A 25,361-nucleotide genomic window follows, 5' to 3' on the forward strand; every position below is an offset into this window, starting at 1 on the left:
GAGGCAAAGTACGTCTTATGGAGACGGAAGTGTGGAAGTGTGCTAGTTTGTCCAGCGTGCTGGCCAACCACCTGTGGACACAGCAGAGAATGGAAGATCCACACTCCAGTCCATCAGTAGCATTAACTCCAGAGGGGCAAATTCAGAATTCCTACTTTTCTTTCTTGTCATGGCCATCTTTTTTTCTTTCCTCTCACTCCAGATTTAGAAGCACTGTGAAAGCCATAATTCACTGATAGAGCTGGACCGTTAAGATGATATAGAGCACAGGCAGAAAAGGGATGTTTTTCTCTTACATTATCTCACTATCCCTTGGTCTAAATCTGGTGGAAGCTTCACATCATCATATTACAACTGTTTCAGAAACTAGCACAAGTATTTGGCTTCACCGAGGTGTATTTTTCATCACTGACATTTAATACAAGTAACCAAATTAAATTGACTGGCTGATACTATAATTATTTCATGTCCAAAGACATTCAGTGCTACTCCTAAAGAGCAGGTATGGTCTAGAAGCAAGAAAGCTGAACATTAGAAGGTCAATACCATTAGGACAACTGCTTTTGACACATATTAATAATTAAAGTCATCACTTCCCCTTTTGCTGGGCTTAAGTTACTCCACTCCTATAAAAAGTCAGTAAAATTACATCTGTCTGAAAGTAAAGCTGGAGACGTTTAATTAGCATTTATGATCTTTAGACAGGCAAAGGTAATTAATTTTTTTAATTTGATGCGGACAACAATAGTATATGCTGGCACTAAATTGTCACAGGTTTTTTTCTATACTAATGCCCATCCTTTCGTATACTGGATTACAAGAACTCTCCGAAGCAGTGTCCTAACCCCAACTCCTGCCCATCATACTGACTAACGGCTAAGCCACATCAGTGAACACATGCTTTTGTTCACGTTTATTGATTACTGCTAACGCCTCTTATCCTTCCCATTTAGGCCCAATAACCAAATGCAGCACATGAAGCTGGATTCATAACAAAAGTGTTTACCTTCCTCACGATTGACTTCCCTGCGTAATTCATGCCCCCAATCTTCTCGGCAGCCTTACTACATCACTCCCCTCTAACATGCTATCTGTCAGCTGAATACAATTTCATATTTTAGAAGGAGGAGGGAAGCGATGTGAGAGCTTCTCGCTGACTCCCATTCTGAGGAGAGTCATTTTACCAAAAAGTATGTGCAATTATATTAGCTATTTTCATTGCTTATATCAAATGGTGTGTTGGCTGATGCTCAACTGAGAAGAAAATGATTAAATTTACAAAAGTAAACAAGGTCCTATCAGGAGACAGTTAGAACATCTTGAGGAGTTTTTAACACTGTTAGGGGAAAGGGCAAGAAAGAGACACAAAGAGCTGGCAATGGGGCAGCAGCAGCGGGTGGGAGCTCCCAGCCCTGCCAGGAGCCTTCCCCAGGCATAGATGGAGACTGAGGGTCTTATCTCAGACCTTCCACCCGCCAGCAGTGTCCCCAGATCTATTCGCTCCAACCAAACCACCCAGAAAAGAGGCTGAGAGCTTGACGTGTTCCCTCTGCTTTCTCTGAAGCCTCCTTGGAAAGTACTCCTCAGCCTGATCTCAGGCTGTTTGCCTTAAAAGGATAAAATATCTGTAGAAAAAAAAAAACACTGTAGCTGGCTGCAGAGACATCACATACCAGAAGGAAAGGCACTACAAGCTCAGTACTATTCCAAGAGGACTCATCATCGTCTCACCTTCATATATTTCGATTTCATAGAAGCAACTGGAGCCTGAGGAAACAGTCCTATTGGCTAACAAGGTAGCCGCCCCAGTGAGAGTGAAAAACAAACTTGAGAGGATGGCTGATCCTAATGTGTCATATGTGAACAGTGGCCAGGATTCATGGCTGGCAGGGAAGAGGAAACATAGTTACACATCGAATGGGGCTGCTGGCAATCTGCATGCTCCAGGTCAGTGCAGGTAACCCCAGAGATCAAGGTGAAGGGGCAGGTGCAGATGCTATGAGGAGAGAGGGGTTGGAGCTGCCTGGCCCCACTGCAAGCAGGGGATTGGGGTTGCTACAAGGGACCAAGGAAAGTGCTTTCCCGAAGAACAGGAACACAAACAACCTGTAGTAACTGAAGTGATTGCTCTATCAAAAAGGTTCTCACTCCTGCCTGCATATTAGAATCTCCTCAGGAGCTAAATCAATATACCTACACCACAGGTCCACCCCACAGCAATGGACTAGAGTCTCTGGAAGTGATGCCCCAGGAAAAATATTTTTCAACATTTCCTAGAGGGACATCCCTACATTCTAATATGCAGTCAAGGTTGAGAACCAGTGGGTTAGGCAAGGTAATGATTACTCCTTTGGGAGAATAAACAATGACACATTTACAAAATAGGATACACCTATAACAGGGGTGCTTTTGCAAGACTTTAGTGCTAAAAAATTTTAGGCAATAGAAACAATTCTCTTTAAGTGGAAAGTTTATCCTGGCCCTTTGTATAATAACACGCACACACACCATTGCCTTCTTATCAGACTGGTTCCCAAATTTTGCTGCACACTGATGTCATCTGAGGAGCCCTTTAAAAAATACTGATGGCTGGCTTCCTCCCCCAGAAATTCTAATTTTAATTGGTTTGGGGTAAAACCTAAGAGCTCCCCAGATGAGGCTAATGGGCAGCAAAATTTGGAAACCACTGTCCTATCTTATTTTTTCCACTTCTTCCTAAGTACTTCACTTTCCATTTAATTACTGGTGAACAGGTCCACTCCCCTGAGAACAGCCTCTATGGGTGATTCATTCGGTTTTTGTGCCATTGCCTAATCTCCTTTGGGAAGCAAGAGAGCCTCATGGCTAAGGAGAACAGCTTTGGAGTTCAAATTCAGAGTCAGCCCCTTACAAAGCGTGTGACCTTGAGCAACTTTCTGCACATTGCACTCTGAGCTCCAGGGACCAGCACCCTGGTGCTGTGAAATGGGGATACTCTGCAGGCTTCCTCACATGGCTGTTCGATGAAAACAACCACCTACAGAAAGCACAAGAAACAGTGCCTGGCACAGAGTAAGTGCTCAGTAAATGTTATCCATTATGATAATGAAAGCCGCGCCATTCTGACCCTTTCTTTCAGAAACAGTGACACACCGCCGCGGCCACCGACTTGCTCTCCTCATTCTTCTGACTGCCCCATTCTACCAAGCCCTGCCCAGAATCAGACTACAGGATATTTGAAAGGAACAATATGAGGCCTTCAAGACAAGCAGTGGCCTAAAGGGCAATAATGGTTTTCTACCAAAATCCCAGTAAGGCTCCCATACCCAGAGGAGGCAAGACTTTGATACACTCTAATCTGAGGGTCTCCTCTCTGGGGCTGTCTTCCCCCACAAAGTACTCTCCAACTTGCAAACTCCGTTCCAATCCTCTTGCCTGTTTATTCCTTTACAAAGCCCACGACTCCCTTCCAACTTCTTTGCAAACATGGCATAGCTTTAACAATCCTCACCTTGTTTGATGAGTATTGCCCCGTCTCTGCCCCCTCCACACACACCTCTTCTCCCCATTCTACTCTCCTACTTCTTTTGCAGAAATGAATCCATTCAGAAACAAGACACTTCTGAAGTATCGTACTAGTTCCACCTTTTGTTAAACATATGTTTTGTGTAGCTACAGTCTTTGTGCTATTGTTTATATTTACACGACAGTTTTCGAGGAAGAACATTTCTCTGCTCTTACAAAGAGAATTATACCTAGAGAGTTCGAACAGGCCGCACATACTGAACTGCCCAGGAAACAGATTCGAAGGCAGTGCCAAGGAAAGCGGTCGCGATAGAAGATGGGGAAGGGAGAGAAGTGGCGTCAGAAGGCTGTGCGCGAGGACGGGCTGCCAGGGAAGGGGTGGCCGTCAGTGCCAGCTCAACAGTTCAGATTAGGATTCAAAACGCCACAGATGTGATCGCATAATGAGCTGGTGAGCACACTGCTGCCTGCAGCATGTGCTTATTTATTTAGCACATTGTCTTGGGTTCTTCAAGCATGGAAGGTTCGAGTCAAAGGGTCTGAATGCCGGCAGCAGGTCTGGTTCCCAGGGATGGGCAGCAGTACCTAGGGTAGAGATGGCAGAAAGAGCAGCAGACCAGCATTGGCACTGGTTGCTAGGATACCATGGAGACCCTCCATTGCTAGGCAGACCGGGGAAAAAATGTTTCCATATGCCTTATAACCTGCAAACAGCAACAGCAGAAACATCATCTGCCTTCTTCTACCCTTCCCCATTAGGAATCCAAACCCAACTCTTCAGTGAATTAACAACTAGCATGAGCTAGGAAATGGGGCCCCATAGAGCAAGGAAACTGGTCCTTTATATTCTCAGGCAGTCTCTGGAGCTATTCTCTTTAAGGGCTTGTCAGTATTCTCGTTCTAAGCCCCCTTCGCAGGGCACACCACTCGACTGTGCTTCAAAACATTAGGGTTTTAGCAACCTGTTCTCAAACGTTTTTTTTTATAAAAGCTTCCACAACTTCCAATTCACCGCATAGACTGTAATGGCAAATTAACAAGAAGCTTAAATAGGAAAGTGTATTAGAATAAGGTTAAACTGGAATTTAACTCTTCCACAAAAACAAGAAAGTGATTTTTAAAAGTCAACTCCAGGTTCAGGTCCCATGTCCCATCGGCCTAGGAATGTGAGGAATCTGTAATGCTAGTCTGTGGCATAAAATTCGATTATTTTCGATGGGAACAGTTTGAGGGGAGTGGAAAGGAGCTTGTGTTCTAGTAAGAGTGGAACTGGGTTTCTCTAAGAGTCTGAATCATCTGCAGACTGGTTATATTTAATACCCTTACCTAGCTGGAACAGTAATGTCTATTATCAGGACTGTGCTGGGGGGGTGGGGAGGGCGGGGTTGGACTGACATTCCGAGGTTCAGAGCTTTACTAATGGGTAATAATTAGTCCTCTGGTAAAACACACACACACGCACACATACATAATTCTCGATTATTCTAAACACAGGCAGAAATGCCTTCTAATCTACTTTGTAAAATAGAAACTAAGGTTCTGATTCTTTCTGGCCTAAGCCTGCTTTCCCGCAGTCCCCACGATGGTGTCTGGTATAGCCACCGGTTGCCGTCACCCCCCAGAGGGGCCCTCTGGTTCCTGTGCCGTCGGTGCCTCGGATGCTGGTCCTCTCCGTCCCGACCCCACCCTCTAGTCTCATCACCACTACATGGAGGCCATCCTCCAAATACCTATGTACTTTAAACATCTGCATTTCCACAAGAGTTTCTGATACCATAAAATTAAATGAGCTGAGTTATATTTGCTAACTGTCTTAAATATTTCCTCTGTGACTTGCCTTACTCTGCTTTCTAGAATATCCACTTGTGCGGTGTTGTTACCCCTTCGTTAACTCCTTGATGGCACTATTTATTTATCTCTCACCTCTAATGCCTGATAGCAGCCTGTACACGGCACATGCAAGTACTGAACTGAGCTACAGGGTGCACTTGAAATTCAATCGCTGCCTTTGAAGAAATCTATGCTTTAATATGATGCCACCTATTACGATACTAAAGTGCTAGAATTCTCTCAACTTCCTACAAAATTTAACATGCAGCCTGTAGGAGGATTCCATTTCTCCTGAGATACACTAGCATCAAGGTTTAAAAGCTCATAGAAGATCCTGTGAATGCCTCCCTAAAAACAAGAAAATATGTCTTTTTATCCTCCGCTCTTCCACAGCTCTTCGCAATCAGAAAGTAAAGCATAACAAAACGTCATTGTCCTCTGACATGCATCTATCTCTGGAGTGAAAAGCAACAGCTTAACAAGAACACAGAGACACTAACAACTTCTGTAAAGAACTCTAGTCTGTGGAGCCCAACTGAGGAGACACGCAACCCTGTGCCGGCAAAAACAAAAAGGATTTCAGAACATTCACTCTGGGGAAAGGGCTGAGACCTAATAGCAGATGTTGAACGTGTTAACCTACTATGGACATTTTTGTCATTTTAAGGGTTTACTTACTATATTTCAAAGTATACAGACTAGTAGCTTTATATTCTCAAGTAGTTATTTGGTAGCAGTGGAACACAGACTCCAACGTGCTATATCAGGTCTTTGCTTCACATTCATAACCAAAAGTGTGCACAAGGGCTGTTTCCATACAGGTGTTAACGAGACAAACAAGCAAGTCACAAATGCGCTCCCCCTCCCAGGTGCAACAGGCTGTCTGCTGGAAACCGACCAAGTCTTTCCCCCAATTTCCATTTCAATGGGGAGAATTTCAAACCAAAAGTAAGTAAGTTTTCAATTTATGTTATTTCTAAATGATCAAAAATCACTAAACACAGAAGCTTCAAAGATTATCCTAGAAGGCAGCCTCAGCAAGCAAAAGGGAAACCAACATATTTCCATTCATCGGGTAATTGAGCAGAACAGTTAACTGCATCTAATGGAAAGAAAACAGAAAACTAACATAAAAATCAATTGTATACTATTCAGATGGTTTCATTTTAACTTGAATTCATGATAACCTGGGTGTAAGTTTAAGAAAGACAACTAAATTTAAGTTTCACAAAAGGTGAAATATAAAGACAAACACTTGTTGACACTAAGTCTGTATAATCAATCTATCGTGAAAGAAATCAAATTTCAAACCCACGTTCTTCACTTTGGCAAGTTTTCTGAATTCTTTGTGGAGTTACCTTGTATAATCACGCCAATGACATTACAATAATCACTTTGCATACAATATATCTCTCTTTCTCTTGAGATGCACACTGTGTCACTTAAGCTGATTTTATTCTAGTTTTCTTTATGTAAGTGTGAAAAAAGAACAGATGTTTTTCCAAAATTATTTAAGCTTGGAAGACATGCTATCATTTTCTTCAAAGTAATGCTCAGAATCACCAGAACCATTGTGGTGATACCTTAGTAGCTGACTTCTTCAAAGCACAAGTTAGTTATTAAATAAATATCAAAACGCACAGCATTGTTGAATAGGTAAAATGTTGATGATGACAGAATTATTTGTCACACTCATTTCGTTTCCCACTATGGGCTTTAAGAAAATCTAGTTGTTCTTCATGTGAAACACTAACAAACTTGTAAAACTGCAGCTCATTCCTTACTGCCTAGATTCCTTTAGGTCTTAGTTATCAGCTAACTTGATCATGCTTCATTATGAAACCTATCAATAATGGTGTTTTTTATAAAAGTGGAGTTTGCTCTGTGTTGCTCCAAAGTCCTGAAAATACTAACAGGAGATCCTATAGAATGCTTAAAGGGGCAGAGAACTGTCTTTGAATTATGTTTTCATTACGTGAACCTTGGCCCAGGAGAGATGGCCACGGGCCAGGCTGGCTAAGATGGGCCAGCTCATCAGGACTGCAAATTAATTTACCAGAGAAAGCTGAGTTGGACCCACATCATTCAGATTTCTAAGGCAGATCTAAGTCTACTGAACTATTAGGGCAACTTGGTGTAGTCAGAATGTCAACAATGTTTATTCTTACTGTTTCTTCATCAGCCTCTCTCAGAATAAAAACTCATAAAGCCAAACCTGATAACAGCACATGCTTTATGGGAACCAAAAGTATGGGTACAACTCTAAGTTTTCAAAAGTATAACTAATACGTACTCTCAGCTTCCCCAAATACAATAAACACACATGCAAATCATCAACTATTTACTCCTCCTCATATTAGTTCCTTGTGTTTATGAAGTAAAGTGTTCCAAGGGACCGTGTATTATTATGTAACACCTCGTCCAGCCAATGTGATGTAGTTAGGAATAGAGTGTCAAAATGCTTCACTTGATCAATTATGTCATTATCTATTAATTGAGAATACCATTTGTTCGGGTGCTCATTCTATATTCACCTCAAGTTCCTGTCACTTTAGGCTCTGTGAGAACTCTGAGTTGAGTGGTGTATAGCAAGTTTCATTCAATTTTCCCACCCAAGTGGTGAAGCCCACTGACACCAGAACTGCATAGTTCCCCCAAATGCTCCAGCGGTCCCAGAGTGCTTGCATCAGAATCCAGGAATAAGGCAAACAAGAGTGTGTACACTGACAATACAGGTAATACTTCTCTGTACTTGCTCCTAGAGACGGGCAACCTCTTGGAAGAAGGAGGTGCCCCATTAGTAACCGTATGCAAATTCCTTAAGGGAAAGAAGCNCGTGAGAACTCTGAGTTGAGTGGTGTATAGCAAGTTTCATTCAATTTTCCCACCCAAGTGGTGAAGCCCACTGACACCAGAACTGCATAGTTCCCCCAAATGCTCCAGCGGTCCCAGAATGCTTGCATCAGAATCCAGGAATAAGGCAAACAAGAGTGTGTACACTGACAATACAGGTAGTACTTCTCTGTACTTGCTCCTAGAGACGGGCAACCTCTTGGAAGAAGGAGGTGCCCCATTAGTAACCGTATGCAAATTCCTTAAGGGAAAGAAGCAATGTTCTCCCTCAGATGTTATGAAAAGATTTTTTAAGAAATCAACAGATTAGGCTTCCATTTGTGGACTGCAAATGTCATCCAATTCAGGAAATCAAAAAATCGTCCCTTTTACATGCGCATTTGCTTATTTTTGACACTTCGATGATGACAGATCATCAGGTTTGAAGGGTACTGGCCTGAACTGCCAGCATGCACAGAAGCCAGGGACAGCCACGGAAAGCATGGGAAGTAAGGGTGATAGCAGACGCATTTCATTTCAAGTCTGATGAGCCTGCATTTAGGATTTTACGGCCCGGCAGCTTTGCCAAGGCATTTGGGAGATGGAGCTTTTTATTCCGCTTCTCGCACTCACTCACACACACACACAGTCGGACACATACCTGGGGAGCATTCAAACTCTCTGTACGAGAGGTGGTGTATATGAATGTATACTGTATATATTTTTTAAAATAGCTTGACATCCGACAAAGACATGAAGGCAACGTAGGTACAGTGAGTCTGGCTCTAGAAACGTGCACAACCCCGCAAGTTGCGCCCGTTAAAATGAAACATTTCTGAAGGATGAGGACAGACATGGCAAGCGGGAGGGCGGGGGCTGACAGACAATACAGAGACCCGCAGCTCCCCACCGACAGGGTGCCACATGGCCCCGGAGCGTAACCCCTGCTTACTGTGGGCTCTTGGGGTAGAAGGGCAGGGTCACATGGCTGAGATCCTGGATGTCGAAGGCTGTGGGCTCAGCGGAGATCGCCTGCCGTTTGGTGCGCGGCTCTCCCTGCAAGGTGCTCGCGCTCTGCTTCTGCGCCTGCTGGGTGGCCGGCCGGATCACCGAGCGGTACTTGTCCAGCTCATTCTGCAGCTTCTGGATCAGTTCGTCCTTCTGATCCAACTCCAGCTCCAGCTCGTCGATGAGAGCATCCCGCTGCCTCAGCTCCTCGATCTTCTCCTGGAGCGCATACTGTAAATCCCGCAGGGTGCCCATGCTCCTCCGGGCTGCCGGGGGTTCCTTCCAGATGCTGCTCCACGTCTTGGGGCTTCCTCCCCTCTCTGATCAACTTTCCCCAAAGTCGCCGCTGCCTCTGGAGTGCAAAAGCTTCCTACTTGAGACCAAAGCCAACCCTGGCTTCTGAGCATGCCCAGTCCGCCGGCTCCAGCCACCCAGAGTTTCAGTGCAGATTTCACTTCGTGGGGCTGATGGAGAGGCTGAGTGTGCGGATGAGCAAAACGGCAGGTCCAACCCGGGATCCAAACCTGAGATGAGGTGGGCGCCACAGGGGAGAGGGAGGGAGTTGAAGAGCTGGGGGCGTGGTGGCAGGGGAGCAGGAGAAGTGGACGTGGATGACGCTCCCAGGCAGCGGTTGGTCTGCCCGGGTCTCTTGCGCTGGGCGCCAGAGGAAGCCAGCGGTGCGTGTGGGGAGCCTGATAACCCTCTGGGGCTACGCTGGAGGATGTGCAGGCGGAGCGAGGCGGGAGCGCCACTTTGGGGGTGGGGGGTGAATGAGAAAGGACAGCAAGGACCCGCGCAAACTGGGGAGATGTCAGCTGGCTCCACAGCAGACCAGCCTTGAGGACGGCAGACTACAATCCTGGCCGCGAGGGGATAGCGCGCTCTGCATCTTAAAAGCTCTGAGTTCTGGAGGTATCTTGACCCGCAGCCTCACCAAGAAAAGCTCCCGAGCCTTGTGTCTGAACTCTCTTTTTCCCAAAGCCACCTTTCCCACCAGGGGCGCAGCACACAGGTGGCTAACGCTTAAATAAACTTGCCCCTTCCGAGATAAGAGCCACTCTGTGCCTGGGAGGGATCCCCAGAACACACAGGTGCCTTTACGGAAGGGAGGGGGAAGGGGGTCTTGTGACTGTCCCCTCTAAGCCTTGTCACTCTCCTTCTTCTGTTCCTGCTCATTGTTCCCCTTTCTACCTCTTCCAAACTCAGGTTAATGAACTCTTTTCAGGGTAAAGGCCAGATGGGTTCGGGCCCTAGAAGGCCACTGAGCTTCTCCACTGTCCTCTCACGTGAGCTAGTGTCTACAGAATTGTTTGTGGGTGAGAAAAATCATTGCTGAGCTCTAAAGAGATCATCCTAAAATTGCACCATACCTTTAACAATATTTCTTGCCTGACAACCAAGCTGTCATGTCCGGACCCTCCCACTCAAATAGCAAGACACAAACTTTGAAAAGACACCAGACTCAAAGAGAAGGGAGCTATTCCACCCTGCCTCACCCACCCCCACCCTTATCCCTGCTCACTCCGTATTTCCTAAACTGATGACATTTAAGTAGCATACTTTCTGTTTAAGGTTAATTCCATCATCACTGGAACGCATGTTTAGAATCTCCAAATATTTACTGAATACCTAAATTTCTAATATTCATCTACATCTTCACCACCTCATCCAACTTTGTAGCATCTTTATTAGCAACCCTCTAATTACTATTGTTAGGCACTGAATGATATAAACCTCAATGCTCTATTTGGCCATTCCTTAACAATAAAACAAAGTAAATGGCTAATAGTTTAAAATTGAATCGTAATCCAGAGCTAGTCACTGGAATCGGAATTTATTCAAGGATACATATTAGTCTAAAAAAAAAGAAAAAAACTTGCTTACTTTTACTTTTGAATACACTTTTTTTTTCTATCTAAGCTAAGAAAAGACGAAGAAAGGAAGGAAAGGAAGAAAGGATAAAGGAAGGAAGGAAGGAAGGAAGGAAGGAAGGAAGGAAGGGAGGGGCTAGCAAGCAGCAAATTAGCCAGCTCTCTGATTTAAGGTGATTTAAAGAGGTGTAAATGGCAAAGGATATACAATCCTAAACATTCTTCCACACAAATTATGATCCAATTTTCTTAGTACACATGACATAAGACACTTCTTCTGTTCTCCAACATGGACATATAAAAGACATAACTGCCAAAACATTTTCATTTCTAATCCACAAAACACATGTAACCTATGCATATTGACAACAGGAAATAATAACTTCTGGACTATTGTTGTCTTAATTAAAACTGAACCAAGCAGAAGTACTATAGCATTGCATAACTGACACTATTCTAGAAGAGCTTCTGTGGTATTTTCTTTCTCCCAGGCAAAGGGCCAACTTTTTATCTTTCTAACCTATGGGAATTCTTTAATTCCATGGGAAAATGTTTAAAACTAAATGACTTTTTCCTATCAACCTATTATAGGGGTCCTCAAGGCCCAGAGTTTAGGTCTAAAAATATATCAGAAGCAACATAGAAGGAATATCACTAGATAACTGCTAAGCAGGGTTATATTTTAAGGTTCTTTTGAGGTTTCAATGGGGTTACTTGAAGTTTTTGAGCAGCACAAAGTAGAGAAGAATCTTCTTCATTTGTAGAAAGCCTGTCTACATGTACAAATGAAAATAGAAATGAAAGCATTTTTTTTCTCCCCAAAAATTACACTTCAACTAAAAAATATTCAGGTGTTTTAAAGAAAAAGTGAGGGTATTTTTTACACTAAGTTATATTATTTTTTCACTACTTAAGCTATCATATCTACATGCAACCATAAGATATATCCATGTGACATTTTCATCTTAAATGGAAGTCTTGTGATACAAAATATATTTCATGATGAATCTCCTCCTGAAAGTCAGGACACTGCTGTAATAAATGCAAAGAAAGCAAACAGCCGAGAAGAAATTATTATTACAATCGACTTATACAGTAAAAGATGTTCAAAGTATAAGAATGTACTTGGTTATATTCGCCTATATTATGAAAAAAATAATTTTCCCTTAAATACTTAATAATTACATATCCAAAACCCAGAATTCTAGGATATTCTGTTCTTGAAGTCAAAATAAAGATTTAATTAAGTTTTTCAATCAAGTTCTCAACTGGTTCTTTAGATCTCAAGGGACCTGATTTTCCATCTTGACTTTCTGCATGATTACAATATTTTCTTAAACATCTTTTGCATCATACTTGGCAAATGTAGGAATCAATTTTATCTGAAAAGCCAAAGTCCTGCGGTTCAATTTCCACAGGCAAATTTTACTATGTGTTTCACAGTAAACTTAATTAGCTAAATTTTAAGACTAGAGCTCAGGCACCAGCCTCATTTCTGCTCATTTAGAAGGGGTGCCCTAAATCCAGAAAACCATGGGGTGGAATGACCTACACCGAGCTTTCCCACTGCCCGTCTGGACGAAGTCCTGATGCTAGATGCTAAAACAGAGAACAATGCAGGTTTGAAAGAACCGAGCTCACACTCTAGAATTCCAGAGTCGACTCTCAACCTACTCCTCAGCAGTCTCTCTTTGCCATAACTGTAAGAGAAGCGAAGTTCTGCCAGTAGCCAGACCACGCCATGGCATGCTGATGTTCTTCAATTTTGCATGCAACCCTCATGAATGACAGTAAGTATTGAATGCCTTCCTTAATAAAAATCTCAGAATTGTTTAATAAAGTACTCAATCATGCAGCTATATCACAATACTAGGTACCAAAAAAAACTGTAGAATTTATAATCATTCACTAAAATTATAATTTGCCTGAAAGGAACTGCGATCATTTTGTCACCCAGTTGCCACTGCCACTGATACAACATTTCATAGAAAAGTGCTAAGTTTGAGATTTCTTCTGCCATTTCGTGTGCATATTTTGAACTGCAAGAAACAAACTAACCATCAACAACAACAACAACAAAAATACCTAAGCTTTTCAGGTGATGGAAGCCACCCATCAGAGAAAATCTGTAGCAGTAACAAGTACCCCTATGAATCTAGACATGAAAGTTACTATTACTGATAGACATACTGGTTTGCTCCAAATTGCTAACCCTAATCAAGATCACAATAAGAATAATTAACTTCCTTTGAACTCTTAATGCATGGCAGGCACCCTCCATGTAACCCTACTAGTTGGACATCATTATGACTTCCATTTACATTTGAGAAAACAGAGGCACAAAAAATCACTCACCTAATAAATGGCAAAACTTGGATTCAAGTCCAGACTATTTGATGCGGAGCTCAGTCCCTTACCCCCACAGCCCTATTGCCTTCTGCAGGAATTTCAGCTGTTGTTCCTCTCTTGGTTGTGGACCCACAGAGGTAAGAGTGTCTTTACCATTAACTAGCCTGACGGTGGGGCTCAGGAAGTGAAAGGAGGAGAAATTTGGAAAATTCTGCAAGAGCAGGAAAAAGATTTTTTTTTTTAAGTTTCTTTCCCTAAAATGGTCTTCACTCCAGTACCATTTCCTGCAGGTTTAGGATGACCATCTGTATCCATGTGTCTGAGGTTGTCCTGGTTTTAATACTAAAATCTTTTGGGACTGTCCTGGTTTTAAAACTGAAGTCATAGGTACCCCATGGTTCTGGACAATCCAGGACAGTTGGTCACCTTAACTAATTCAGGATTGCTGAGCCTCTCTATTATAAATATTTTCACATTTTGCTTTCAAAGTTACTGATAGAATAGTAAAGCCAAGGAATATATATAACAAAAATATATATTATTTTAGGCACATTACAACCCATTTATGCATTTGTTTGTGTAAATATATTTTAGGAAAGCAATCATCCTATTCAAAAGTCTAATAATACACAAGGAACTGTCTTTGGACTGTAAAGAAGAGTGAATCAAACAACAGAATTTTAATTACACTTTGATGAGTCAGACAAGGATTCAAGGCTCTCTTTTAGTTAATTGTAATAGAAATCTGGAGTTTATACACATTGGCTTCCTCCAGACTAAGCACAGTGTTTCAGGCATCTACATGTTCAACTCTTACAGAATTATAATATTCTTATGACTGTGTTTTGTAGATGGACTCAGCCATCAGGAATGCATATTAAAATAAATAGAAGTAAAAATTCTAATGGTTGGGCTATTTTGAAGCCATACTACTGAGCATGATATATTCTCTATGGAAAAGAAAAAAAAACACAAACCATTAATGATGAAAAACTTACTGCAGAGACTTGGAAAGTAATAGTGCATTGTACCATAATTGCTAATGTGCTTAGAGTTTAATACCAAATTAGTGTCATGCCTAATATTAGTTGAAATGAATTCTTATCGTCCACAGCTTCAAATGATGGTACGTTATCGTTGGGCCTCAGCCTAAACCGGTGCACAAAGAAATCCACGCACTAACTAACAAAAAAAACATGTCCTTGTGCTGTTAGAGAGCTTCCTGTCCCCGAAGACCAGAAGAAATAAAAGGTTTCTAAGAAGAAAAATATTAGGTTTTCCGTATTTTTTTCACCAAAGGAAATGCATAAAATGGAATTTGAACTATTTTTCTCACAAAATATTATTTTACTGCATTTTAAGCTCAGTGAATACATACATGAGTGTGAACATCGTTATATCTCTGAATGTCATTAATAAATTACAGTTCGTCAGTTCCATTTCAGTGAATCTTCTGGTATATTAAAGCACATTATTTCCTAAGTTAATGCATCGGTATTTTCCATAAAATATTCAAAAACATTTACAAAGGTAATTTTGCTTTTGAAAATGGATTTGATACTGTGTGGCTTATAAGAGACTAGCTCTGGAGTCAATTATCTTTTGTTGCTGCTTTTATATTAAATAGCTTTTGACAGATGATATAACTTACCATTTTCCCCTACATGTTGTGTAATCAAAATGGAAAGTGAAAAATAAAACTACATTTTGCTAGTGAGCTTACTAAAATTAGAAAGGTGGGAAAGTTCTGAGGACATAAGAAAACAACAACATGGAATACGGAGTACACTGCATTTTTGTCAGTAAATAAAATGAATGAATTGGGCAGGAGAAGTAAGGCAAGACATTTACACTGTGTGAATGTCAGAGGTTTGGAGGGAAGGCGAGGCTGCAGGAAAAAAGCAAAGTAGGGAAACACACAGGGATCTTCGTGTTCATTAAGTTAATGGGCAAGTAAATATCACCTAAGTTCAAATTGAGTTAACTCTGATATTATGACTTTTATAGAATAATCATGAGATGGAAATCCAGAACTCCATTTCTAACAATAACCAGAGGAAGCAATCAGATAGTAAAGGAAATGAATATCATGCTACAGCCAAGATATGGTACCTGATGCTTATGAAAGCATTACCCTTGGAGCATTGATTGGCAGAGCTTCAGGCTGGGGCCCACAAGATGCGTATACTTACTATGCCTTTAAAACCAGCTGTTAAATTATCGGTCACCTTTGCCCAACACACACTTTTAGGAAATTTTCAAAATTTCTCCCTTGTCCAGATTGGATTTTTTCCAAATTCATACTTTAAAGTATAGGCATTTATCTTATAGTTAAGAATACTTTAAATATCAGTGGTTCACATTTAAACTTAAAAAACATATATACAAGCATCCATGTGATAAACAAGTTGCCAAAAACAGCAATATATCAAGTATCATGTGGTTTTAATGCCCCATGTGAATAAATATAAATTATGAGGGACTTTCACACTCTTTGGTATTAGATGGAATATTTAGTGTCTGTCCTGAGTCACTGTGTTATGTAAGAATGTTTGTATTCAAAGATCAGCATTAATTTAAGAAGTTATGGAAAATCCATCTAATTTTTCTATAGATGATAGTACAGCCAAAATCTTAACCATGTAGATTCCTTGGAAAAGTATCTAAGTTAATACAAATTTTAAGTGGAAAAAAATGGCAGAGAGATTTTCAAAACACTTATTTGTGGAATATTAAAAGCAATTGTGGCTGTTAGGAACATAGGAACATAGACAACTTAGTGCAAATCACTTATTTTCACTTTGCAATTTCCACTGCTCAGAACATCTATCAGTACACAGCGAGACCATCTATCTGTCAGTACACATTCTCCTGGCAGTCACAGAGCTGAAACCTAGCTAATGTCACAGCATCTCCACTTGCACTTCGCTATTTAATTTATTTTCTGCTACTCTCACGGGCACTCCCAAACACAGCATTAAAGGGCCAATAGCAACATTTGCCCTCCCCACCTCCTGGGGGAAAAAGAGCAAAGGTGTCCTTACTCTTTAGTCATGACAGATATTACAAAATTTTGAGCCAGGATGGACCACAGAGATTATGTGGTTCAACATTCTAACCGTTAAAGAAACTTAAAGACCAAGGTAGAGGGGAGTTTAGAACCCAAGTCTCCCAATTCTCAGGATAGTGTCCTTAAAGCTACATTATTCTTTCACTTGGTATTTCATTATTTCTGATTTGGTTCACATGCAAATCCAACCTCATATCTCTTAGTGATTAATAGTTGTTAAAAGCCAACTCAGAACACTAATTTGCTGCAGAGAACAAAACATATGAAAAAGTCTTTGAAATGCCCGATTAGTCCTATTATGCCTCTTCCTATGCCTGTGGATGGAAAAGTAAATGGAAATTTTCTTGCTGCCCTGGGATCTATATGCAGGGTGTGGGTGTGTGTGCCTCCCATCAACCTTCCTTTATGTCGGAGTGAATGAGGGCCCATGGGGTGGGTGGGCCCCAAGTCTTTCCTATTATACCTTATTGACAAAGATCTAAGTGGGGAAACAGAGGAAACCATCTTGCTCACTTTTCCCTCTCTTTAGATACAGCAGCTCAGGTTTCCTCACATTACAGGGTTTTGAAAGCCCTTCAAATATCAAAGACAACTGTCACCAAAACAGGAAAAATTTGCCTCTGGATTATAGTGATCAAAAGGTAGCACCCTGACTCTCACAGAGAACTCTCTCAGAATTCAAATGGTGATACTTTCTTGATTCCCTAGATTCATGTAATTTGTCTTCAACCATTTGACTAACTTAAAATATAAAAACTTTATGCCAAAGGTAACTATATACTTTATATTTTCTAATGGAGTACTCTCCACAATTTGCAAAAGACTAAAAAACAGTGAAGATGTATTTCCAAATGCATCGGCAAAGCATTTAGATTTTTACTACATTAATATTTTCTCTAAATAATTTTGTATTTTAATATTCTAAGTTTATGTTCCTTTAATCACAAATACATGTATCTACAAAGCAAATTGCCAATATGAATATATTACATAATTTTCATAATTCTGGCATCATGAACTATCCAACTGTGAGGAATTGAAAACATGGATGAAGACAAATAACCAAGAAAAAGAAGCATATGGTTCTGGCTGGTACAACAGCCAAGCTCAGTGGTCAAAGCACAGCTTTGCCAGCAGCCCCGTAACTCTGAGACCTCGCAACCAGAGGTCTACCAGAGTAGGTCTACCAGACTAGGTAGGTACAGTGCACTGTAGCGTACACTGCATTTCATCACAGTGTAAACTACCAAACACCAGTTTCTTAAAATGCTGATCAGTGTAACAAAAGAGGGTTCCTTGATCGAAAGCATTTGGCAGACACTGAGAAAAGTTGAATAAAACAGATCTCTTTCTGCATCATTTCTCAGAACTTCTTATTTTCATTATGCATTATGAATCTCTAAAATACCTGGTAAATATTTACGGTTGGCTTAAAGAACTAGACTGTCATCTCATACTCTGAGTATTTATGCCTCTCAATCATTTACAAATGATTCATTACAAACTGCAAGCACCTACCCGACTTGTGAAATTCCTTATCGTGCACATTTACATGCACAACAACGTCAGGGACAGAAACACACAGTACTGCCAACCACCAGTCTCTCTCCTTCAGAACCACCATTTACCCAGCCTGTGGCCCCAGCCAACGACGTGTCAGGAAACCAGGAGCACAGGAAAAATGTGGTGCTTAGAGGAAAGACTCATGTCGCCATTTGACTCATCATTATATTTTCTCTCTTTAAAATTAAGCTGGGTCACGTGATTGCTGCTCAGGTTAAAAAAGTATTCAAAGGAAGATCACAATGGGACTGAAATCAGGACACTGGCCTTTTTAGTCCTTTCAAATCTTCAGCCCCCAAGCAATTTGAACACTTCAGTGCTTCTCCACTGGTGATTCTCTCTGTCCACAAACCCCTCCCCCAACGCCTTTCACTGCTCTCACATCCCAAGCCCATCACTCACCCATCACCATCCTTTCATCCTTCCAGTCCTCACCTCAGTGAACTCATTCTCCAGTCCTCCCCTCAAATACCACTGTTTCTGATAATCCTTCTGAATCATGCCCATGGTATGTTCCCTCATAACAGCACTTACTGTGATTTATAATTATATATCGTTTGCAAGAATATTTTATTACATAACTGTTATGCATTAGATGGCAAACTCCACGAAAACAAGAAACTATGTCGATTCTGTCCACCAATACCTAGAAAAAATAGGCCCGCCCTATAATTGGTTAAGTTCATTGAATAAATGAAAGTAGGACTAAATGAATTCAAGAAATACTTAATATCTCAACACACCACTATCAATAAATGGGCAGAAAAATTGTCCCTTTCTCACTCTTCTTCCCCATCACCAGATCCAACCCACAAGCTGAACTAAATATCCTTTGATGCCATACGGAGATGGGCTTCAGAAATGAACCCGCACTTGGGTGTCGTTCAGAAAGGCGGGTATCAGGAGCCCTAGCAACCTCAGCGTGACTTCGGTGAAGGGGCTGATACCCCCCATCCCAGGTCTCAGGGAGGAAGCCTGCAAGTCACCTGTCTCACCAGGTTTTAAAGGACACTGATTTTCCGGGAAGTTATGTGTGCTCTCTGTGGTCCTTGGGCAAGTAGCTCAAAGTTGGTCCAACCCTTAAAACCATCCTGCTGGGTAAAACCTTTGAAACTAAAATATTGTGATGAAATCAATCTGACATCTGTGTTAGATACAGGTTACAGTCAATACAGGTAATGAATTTCTCTGCAACTGGATACAAAAGGTGGCAGAAAATAGGGTGATTTTTCTGAAAATGAATGTTTTAGCTTCCTGTAACTCTGCATGTTCTTTCGATATATAATCAACCACATACATCGCAGGCTCAATTTAAAAATGTGTGTTTGTGTTCCAGCGAACACAACAACGATACACACAGCACTCTCTGAAAACCACGGCTGCCTATGTAAGACCAACGACTGTGTTTTCAATCTGTTACCTAGAAATATTTCTAGGAAATAATATTTCTTAATACTCACCCACCTTTTCAGGTTACATGTAGACAATCTACTCTTTTAAAGACGTTTTAACTTGCCATGACCTCAGAATCTTTCTTACTTTCAGCCTTATAACAATTGTCCACAGAGTTCACTGCTCCCTCCTACACCACTGGCAGCATCTAACAAAACAGCAGTACTGCAAACTTTCTTTCATTTCTTCACACATTCTAGCTACTCCTTCAAAAAGCTGAGTGTTCCTGTTGGAGGTGGCCTGGTTTTAACAGTCCTTCTTAATACATTTTTAAAGATTATTCATGTCTTGGCATGCTGTTTTGAAAGCAAATGCTTTTTAGAAAGGTACTCATAAGGTATACCAATAATTGTTAACTAGTATGTACCTGTGTCCTACCTGACTGCTTCATTTACGATAGCTTTGCAAGTTCAGATTGAAACATTCAAAGAGCAAATGTATCTCCAAAAGTACTTTTCATACAATTATTTAATCCCTAAAGTAGATATCCTTTTCTCTTCTCCTGTTCTTCCTTCTGTCCTTTCGATAGATCAGAATAGGCCCCTCAAAGAAAACCATAAGCTTCATACTACATTAAGCGGCACAAAGTGCTAACCTTTGGGAGTTGGCCACAATCTAAATGTTCAACAGTTGTACGATGAAATCAAAGACTGAGGTGTGTAGTTTACTAATGCAGAAAAGGAATATTTCTCAGATATGCATTTCCTACAATTTCAAAAAGTCAGCTAGAAGGTTTCCTAAATTCTTCAAATTCACTGCACTTGAATGTAAATTTCGTGATAAAGGTAAGTTCTGTGAAACTTAACAAAAACCTAAGCCAAAACTTGTCCTATGAAAAAAATAAAAGGAAACCCCTCGTATGGAAGAGAGTCAAATTTGGAGATGAAGGTTCAAATCCCTGGACACATACACCCCACAAATGTCTATCAGTGAAGCTTTATGCTGTGATAATATAATTCAGCGTCTGGGTCTAAGTGGAAATCTGCATTTCTGATATGCAGCTGCCTCAAAGTTTGGGATCTTTAATAAAACTAAAATGTTAATAGCTACTTAAAGGTAAAAACTCTCTTGACGTGGCACCACTTATTTCTAGTGGTTCTTATTTATATCTTTTCCTCTTAAGAAAAAGGATTCTCATGTTGCACTTATCAATGTACATAATCCTCTCAGAAGCAGTTTTTCCCGAGGAAAAATATATATGATTAATAGTAATTCAACTTTATCTGAGAAAATATCTCATTGAAATATGTACGGTTTTCTACACACAGAAAACATATTCCTTATTTTTTTCAGTTAAAATATTTTTAGAATATGCTAATTGAGATTTAAAATTGTCATTTTTAAGTACAAGTTTAAAAAATATTATGATTGTGAAATTTACCCTTCTCCTTTACAAAGCTTATTCTATCTTAAATACACATCCATAGTCGACAGTTTAGCGAACAGTACATTCTTCAAATTTGTCTCTCGGCTACTCATTTCTAAGGGCTAAATACAGAACTAAAGGTCCAATGGCGCCCTCTGCTGTTCTCTTTCGTATCGAGCAAAGCACTGTGTTTGTTCGACACATTCATTGCAAAAGTAACAGCTCAATTATATTGGCTTCCTTCTGACATTAATTAGCAGATCCTCCAGATGTTAAACTCGATTGATTAGTATTTCTTTAGTAATACAAGTGAAAACTCAACATTTATATAGGTACTAAGACTAAACTAATGTAGAAAACCTGACTTAGGGTACTTGACACATAATAGTGTCTATCAACTTACTGATAATAAAGGGCACTGTTGATAACCTTTTTAAGACTGTCTCACCAAGGAAGAAATCAAGTTTTTCAAGCCAACAATTAGCAAACTCTTCTAACAGAACATAAAGTTTACCCATTTACTTCAAGTTAGACATTAAAATAAGCATTAATGTTTCTCTAAATCTGTACTTTGAAGCTTGAAAAAATTAGTTTGGAGTTCCTCCTACTACTGTCAACACTTAAAATACTATTATACATCATGGTGGAGTGAGAAGATCCCTTTGTATTTCTCCTTAAATTTATAACCAGCTGGACAAGGATAATCCAACAAAGTTACCTCTGCTCCACACACAAACACACCTGAGAAATCCAAGCACTGGTAAGTCTGAACGTGGGCGTATTGGAACAAGTAAGGGAGGTGGGACAGGGGGAAGGACGGGGGGAAGGACAGGGGGAAGGACGGGGCCAGTTTTGCACCTAACGCAACTCCATGTAATACGGTAGCGATGAGTCAGGCAGGCTGCAGCCCTCAAACTAGGGCCTGGAAGAGGGGAAGATTGGGAAAGGCAGCATCTATGTTGGGGGTTAAGAGCAGCAGAAGCAGTGTCTTCCTGGAGAAGCCAACATCCTCCCCCACCCCACTGCTGCAGAGCCATCTTCCCCCACCCCCACTGCTGCAGGAGCCTAGAAGCTGTCAAACAGCAGAGTGGCTCCAGTGGCCAAGTAACAAAGAGGCAGCCCTGAGGACTCATGAGCCAGGCTCCCCCCACCCGCGTGGAGGTGCCCCAGACCAAGGCAGCTTGGGCACAGTGGGAACACCCACTGCCTTGGCGGGTACGAGGCAGCCTCCGCGCCTGAAGCAACACCCCTGACACTGTGATTGTGGAGACAGCAGCACAGTAAGAAAAACAAAAAAACAAAAACTTGTGTTATATCACCATCTAATGGAAAATAATAGAAAGGGCTCTAATTATCAATCTGCTGAATGATTAAGACTAAAACAGTATCGAAACAAAAGATGAATTCACTACCTCAAATGTAGAGGTAGTGAACTACCTCAAAATAGGCAGAGAAACAATCAAGTACCACGAATAAACAAAGGAACGCCGTTACAGAGAAAGAAAATGAAAAGTCTCCGGAAACAAAACTCAAAGTCATGGAAGTCTGATTTCAGCAGCAGAGAATTCAAGATTTCGGTTACAAAGAAACACAATGAGATACAAGAAAACTCAGGAAGACAGTGCAATGAGCTCAGGAATAAAGTTATTGAAGGAGAACTATACCCAGGAGACTGAAATTATTTTTTAAAAATGAAACAAATTCTGGAACTGAAGAACTCACTAAATAAGATGATGAATGCAGAGGTGTCCAACTTTTTGGCGTCTCTGGGCCACACTGAAAGAAGAGCCTTCTTGGGCCACACATTAAATACATTGTAACATGTAATCACACAAAAAAAAATCTCATAGTGTTTTAAGTAAATTTACGATTTTGTGTTGGGCTGCATTCGTAGCCATTCTGGGAAGGATGCATGGGCCACAGGTTGGACACCCCTGCAAGAATACTGGAAATACAGCTGACCAGATGGAAGACAGAATTAGCAAGCTCAAAGAGAGAAATCTAGAAACGGTGAGGTGGAAGAAGAGAAAGACCTAAAAAATAAATGAAAGAACTCTACAAGAACAATCTTACTCCATTAGTAAGAGCAAAAAAAAAAAGGATAATGGGCATCCCTGGAAGAGAAAAGAAGGAGAAGAGAATGGAGAACCTATTCAAAAAAATAACTNAAATTTACGATTTTGTGTTGGGCTGCATTCATAGCCATTCTGGGAAGGATGCATGGGCCACAGGTTGGACACCCCTGCAAGAATACTGGAAATACAGCTGACCAGATGGAAGACAGAATTAGCAAGCTCAAAGAGAGAAATCTAGAAATGGTGAGCTGGAAGAAAAGAAAGACCTAAAAAATAAATGAAAGAACTCTACAAGAACAATCTTACTCCATTAGTAAGAGCAAAAAAAAAAAAAAAAAGAGAATAATGGGCATCCCTGGAAGAGAAAAGAAGGAGAAGAGAATGGAGAACCTATTCAAAAAAATAACTGATGAGGATTTCTGAAACCTATGGAAAAAGTTCAACAATCACATACAAGAAGCTAACAGAACACCTAATGTTCTCGACACAAAAAGGCCTCCTCCAAAACACACAATATTAAAACTGCCAAAAGTTAATGATCAGGAAAGAATTCTTAAGAGAGCCAGAAAAGAGAAGATAGTACCACACAAAAGAAATCCCATCAGATTATCAGCAGATTTCTCAGGAGAAACCCTACAAGCCAAGAAAGAATGGAATAATATACCCGAAATATTGATAAACCAAAACTATCAGCCAAGAGTAATATATCCATCAAAATTACCCTGTAAATATAAAGGAAAAACAAAGACTTTTCCAGACAAACAGACGTGGAGAGACTTTGCCATAACATCTGCATTACGAGAAATCTTTGAAGGAGCTCTTTCCACCCAAAACAAAAAGTCAGAAGGATACAAAGCTGAGTACAGTGACGGACAAAGAGAAGCATGAAACTGAAAGTCAATTTTAAGAAGGGTATTAAATACTTAATTATAACATAAAAGTTAAAGGACAAGATAATTAACTGGCCTACAGGGAGAAATTGAGAAGTATATGATAATGGTATCTCTAATGTACAACTCACTTCAAGGAATAGATCATACAGACAGGAAGTCAACGAGGAAATGCTGGCCTTAAATGGCCCATTACATGAGATGAATTTTATGGATGGATTTTATAGAATTCTGGGTGGAATCTGTCATTCCACCCCCGAATGACAAACTGCACAGTCTTCTCAAGTGCACATGGAATATTCTGAAGGACAGATATGTGGACACATAAAACAAGTCTTGATAAACTTAAGAAGAATAAAATCACACCAAACATCCTCTCTGACCACAATGATGTGAAACTGGAAGTCGACAAGAAGAAAGCTGAAAAAAATCACAACTCTGTGAAGATTAAACATGCTATTAAACAACTTTCGGGTCAAAGAAGAAATAAGAGAAGAAGTAGTTAAAAAAAAAAAAAAAAAAACAAGTCAAAAGATAGAGAGAGAGGAACAAAGAAGAAAACACAACACCAGAGGGTAGAGGACGTAGTCAAAGCGGAAGGCACTACAAGGAATTTTATAGCAATGCTGCTCTAACTCTAGGAACAGGAAAAAAACCCACACAAGCTAACATTACACCTTCAGAAACTAGAAAAAGAACAAACAAAGCCCAACTGCGGTGAATAAAAGAAATACTCAAAATCAGAATGAAAATAAATAAAATACAGAATAAATGACAACCAAGAAATAATGAAACAAAGAACCAGTTCCTTGAAAAGACAAGCACAACTGATAAACCTCTAGGAAGACTTACATGCATTCACTAATTAAAAAGAAGAGAAGACTCAAATAGAGAAGAATGAGTACTTCATTACAATGAAGTATTCACTGTTACAATGAATACTTCAGAAATACAAAAAACCACCCTGGCTGGTGTAGCTCAGTGGATTGAGCGCGGGCCTGCTAACCACACGATCGCCGTTCGATTCCCAGTCAGGGCACATGCCTGGGTTGCAGGCCAGTTCCCGGCAGGGGACACACCGGAGGCAACCATACATTGATATTTCTCTCTCTCTCCTTCCTTTCCCCTCTAAAAATAAATAAATAAAATCTTAAAAAAAAAAGAAATACAAAAAACCATACAGGAATATTAGAAAGGCTATATACCACCAAATTTGGCAGTCTAGAAGAAATGGACAAATTCTTAGAATACAACCTTTCTAGATAGAATCATGAAAAATTGGAAAACCTAAATAAACTGATCACTATTAAAGAAATCTAAACAAGAATCCAAAACCTCACAAAAGAAAAAGTCCAGGACCAGATGGCTTCATTGGTGAATTCTACCAGCCATTCAGACTTAATATCTATCCTTCTCAAAGTCTTCCAAAAACTTCAAGAGGAGTGAACACTTCCTAACTCATTTTACAAAGCCAGCGTTACCCTGGTACCAAAACCAGGCAAGGATGTCACACACACTCACACAACACACACACACACAAATTACAGGTCA

At 40.5% G+C, this 25,361-nt stretch overlaps 1 protein-coding gene across 2 annotated transcripts in view; it reads right to left on the minus strand.

Moving 5' to 3' along the window:
• Positions 1-25,361, minus strand: part of PRKG1 (protein kinase cGMP-dependent 1) — a 1,201,643-nt gene that overhangs the window by 1,113,532 nt on the left and 62,750 nt on the right. Inside the window, exon 1 of one of the 2 annotated variants that reach the window (XM_037066936.1) lies at positions 9,119-9,860. The exons of the other annotated variant lie outside the window; for it this stretch is intronic. Within the exon in view, the coding sequence (XP_036922831.1) occupies positions 9,119-9,429 (311 nt within the window). The 5' untranslated portion in view covers positions 9,430-9,860. Of the gene's footprint in view, positions 1-9,118; positions 9,861-25,361 lie in introns of those variants that run through there. 2 annotated transcript variants of the gene reach the window in all.

This window comes from Sturnira hondurensis, unplaced genomic scaffold (assembly GCF_014824575.4).
Source record: "Sturnira hondurensis isolate 20B ecotype Veracruz unplaced genomic scaffold, ASM1482457v3 Scaffold0016684, whole genome shotgun sequence".
In the NCBI taxonomy this organism is placed as follows: Eukaryota; Metazoa; Chordata; class Mammalia; order Chiroptera; family Phyllostomidae; genus Sturnira; species Sturnira hondurensis.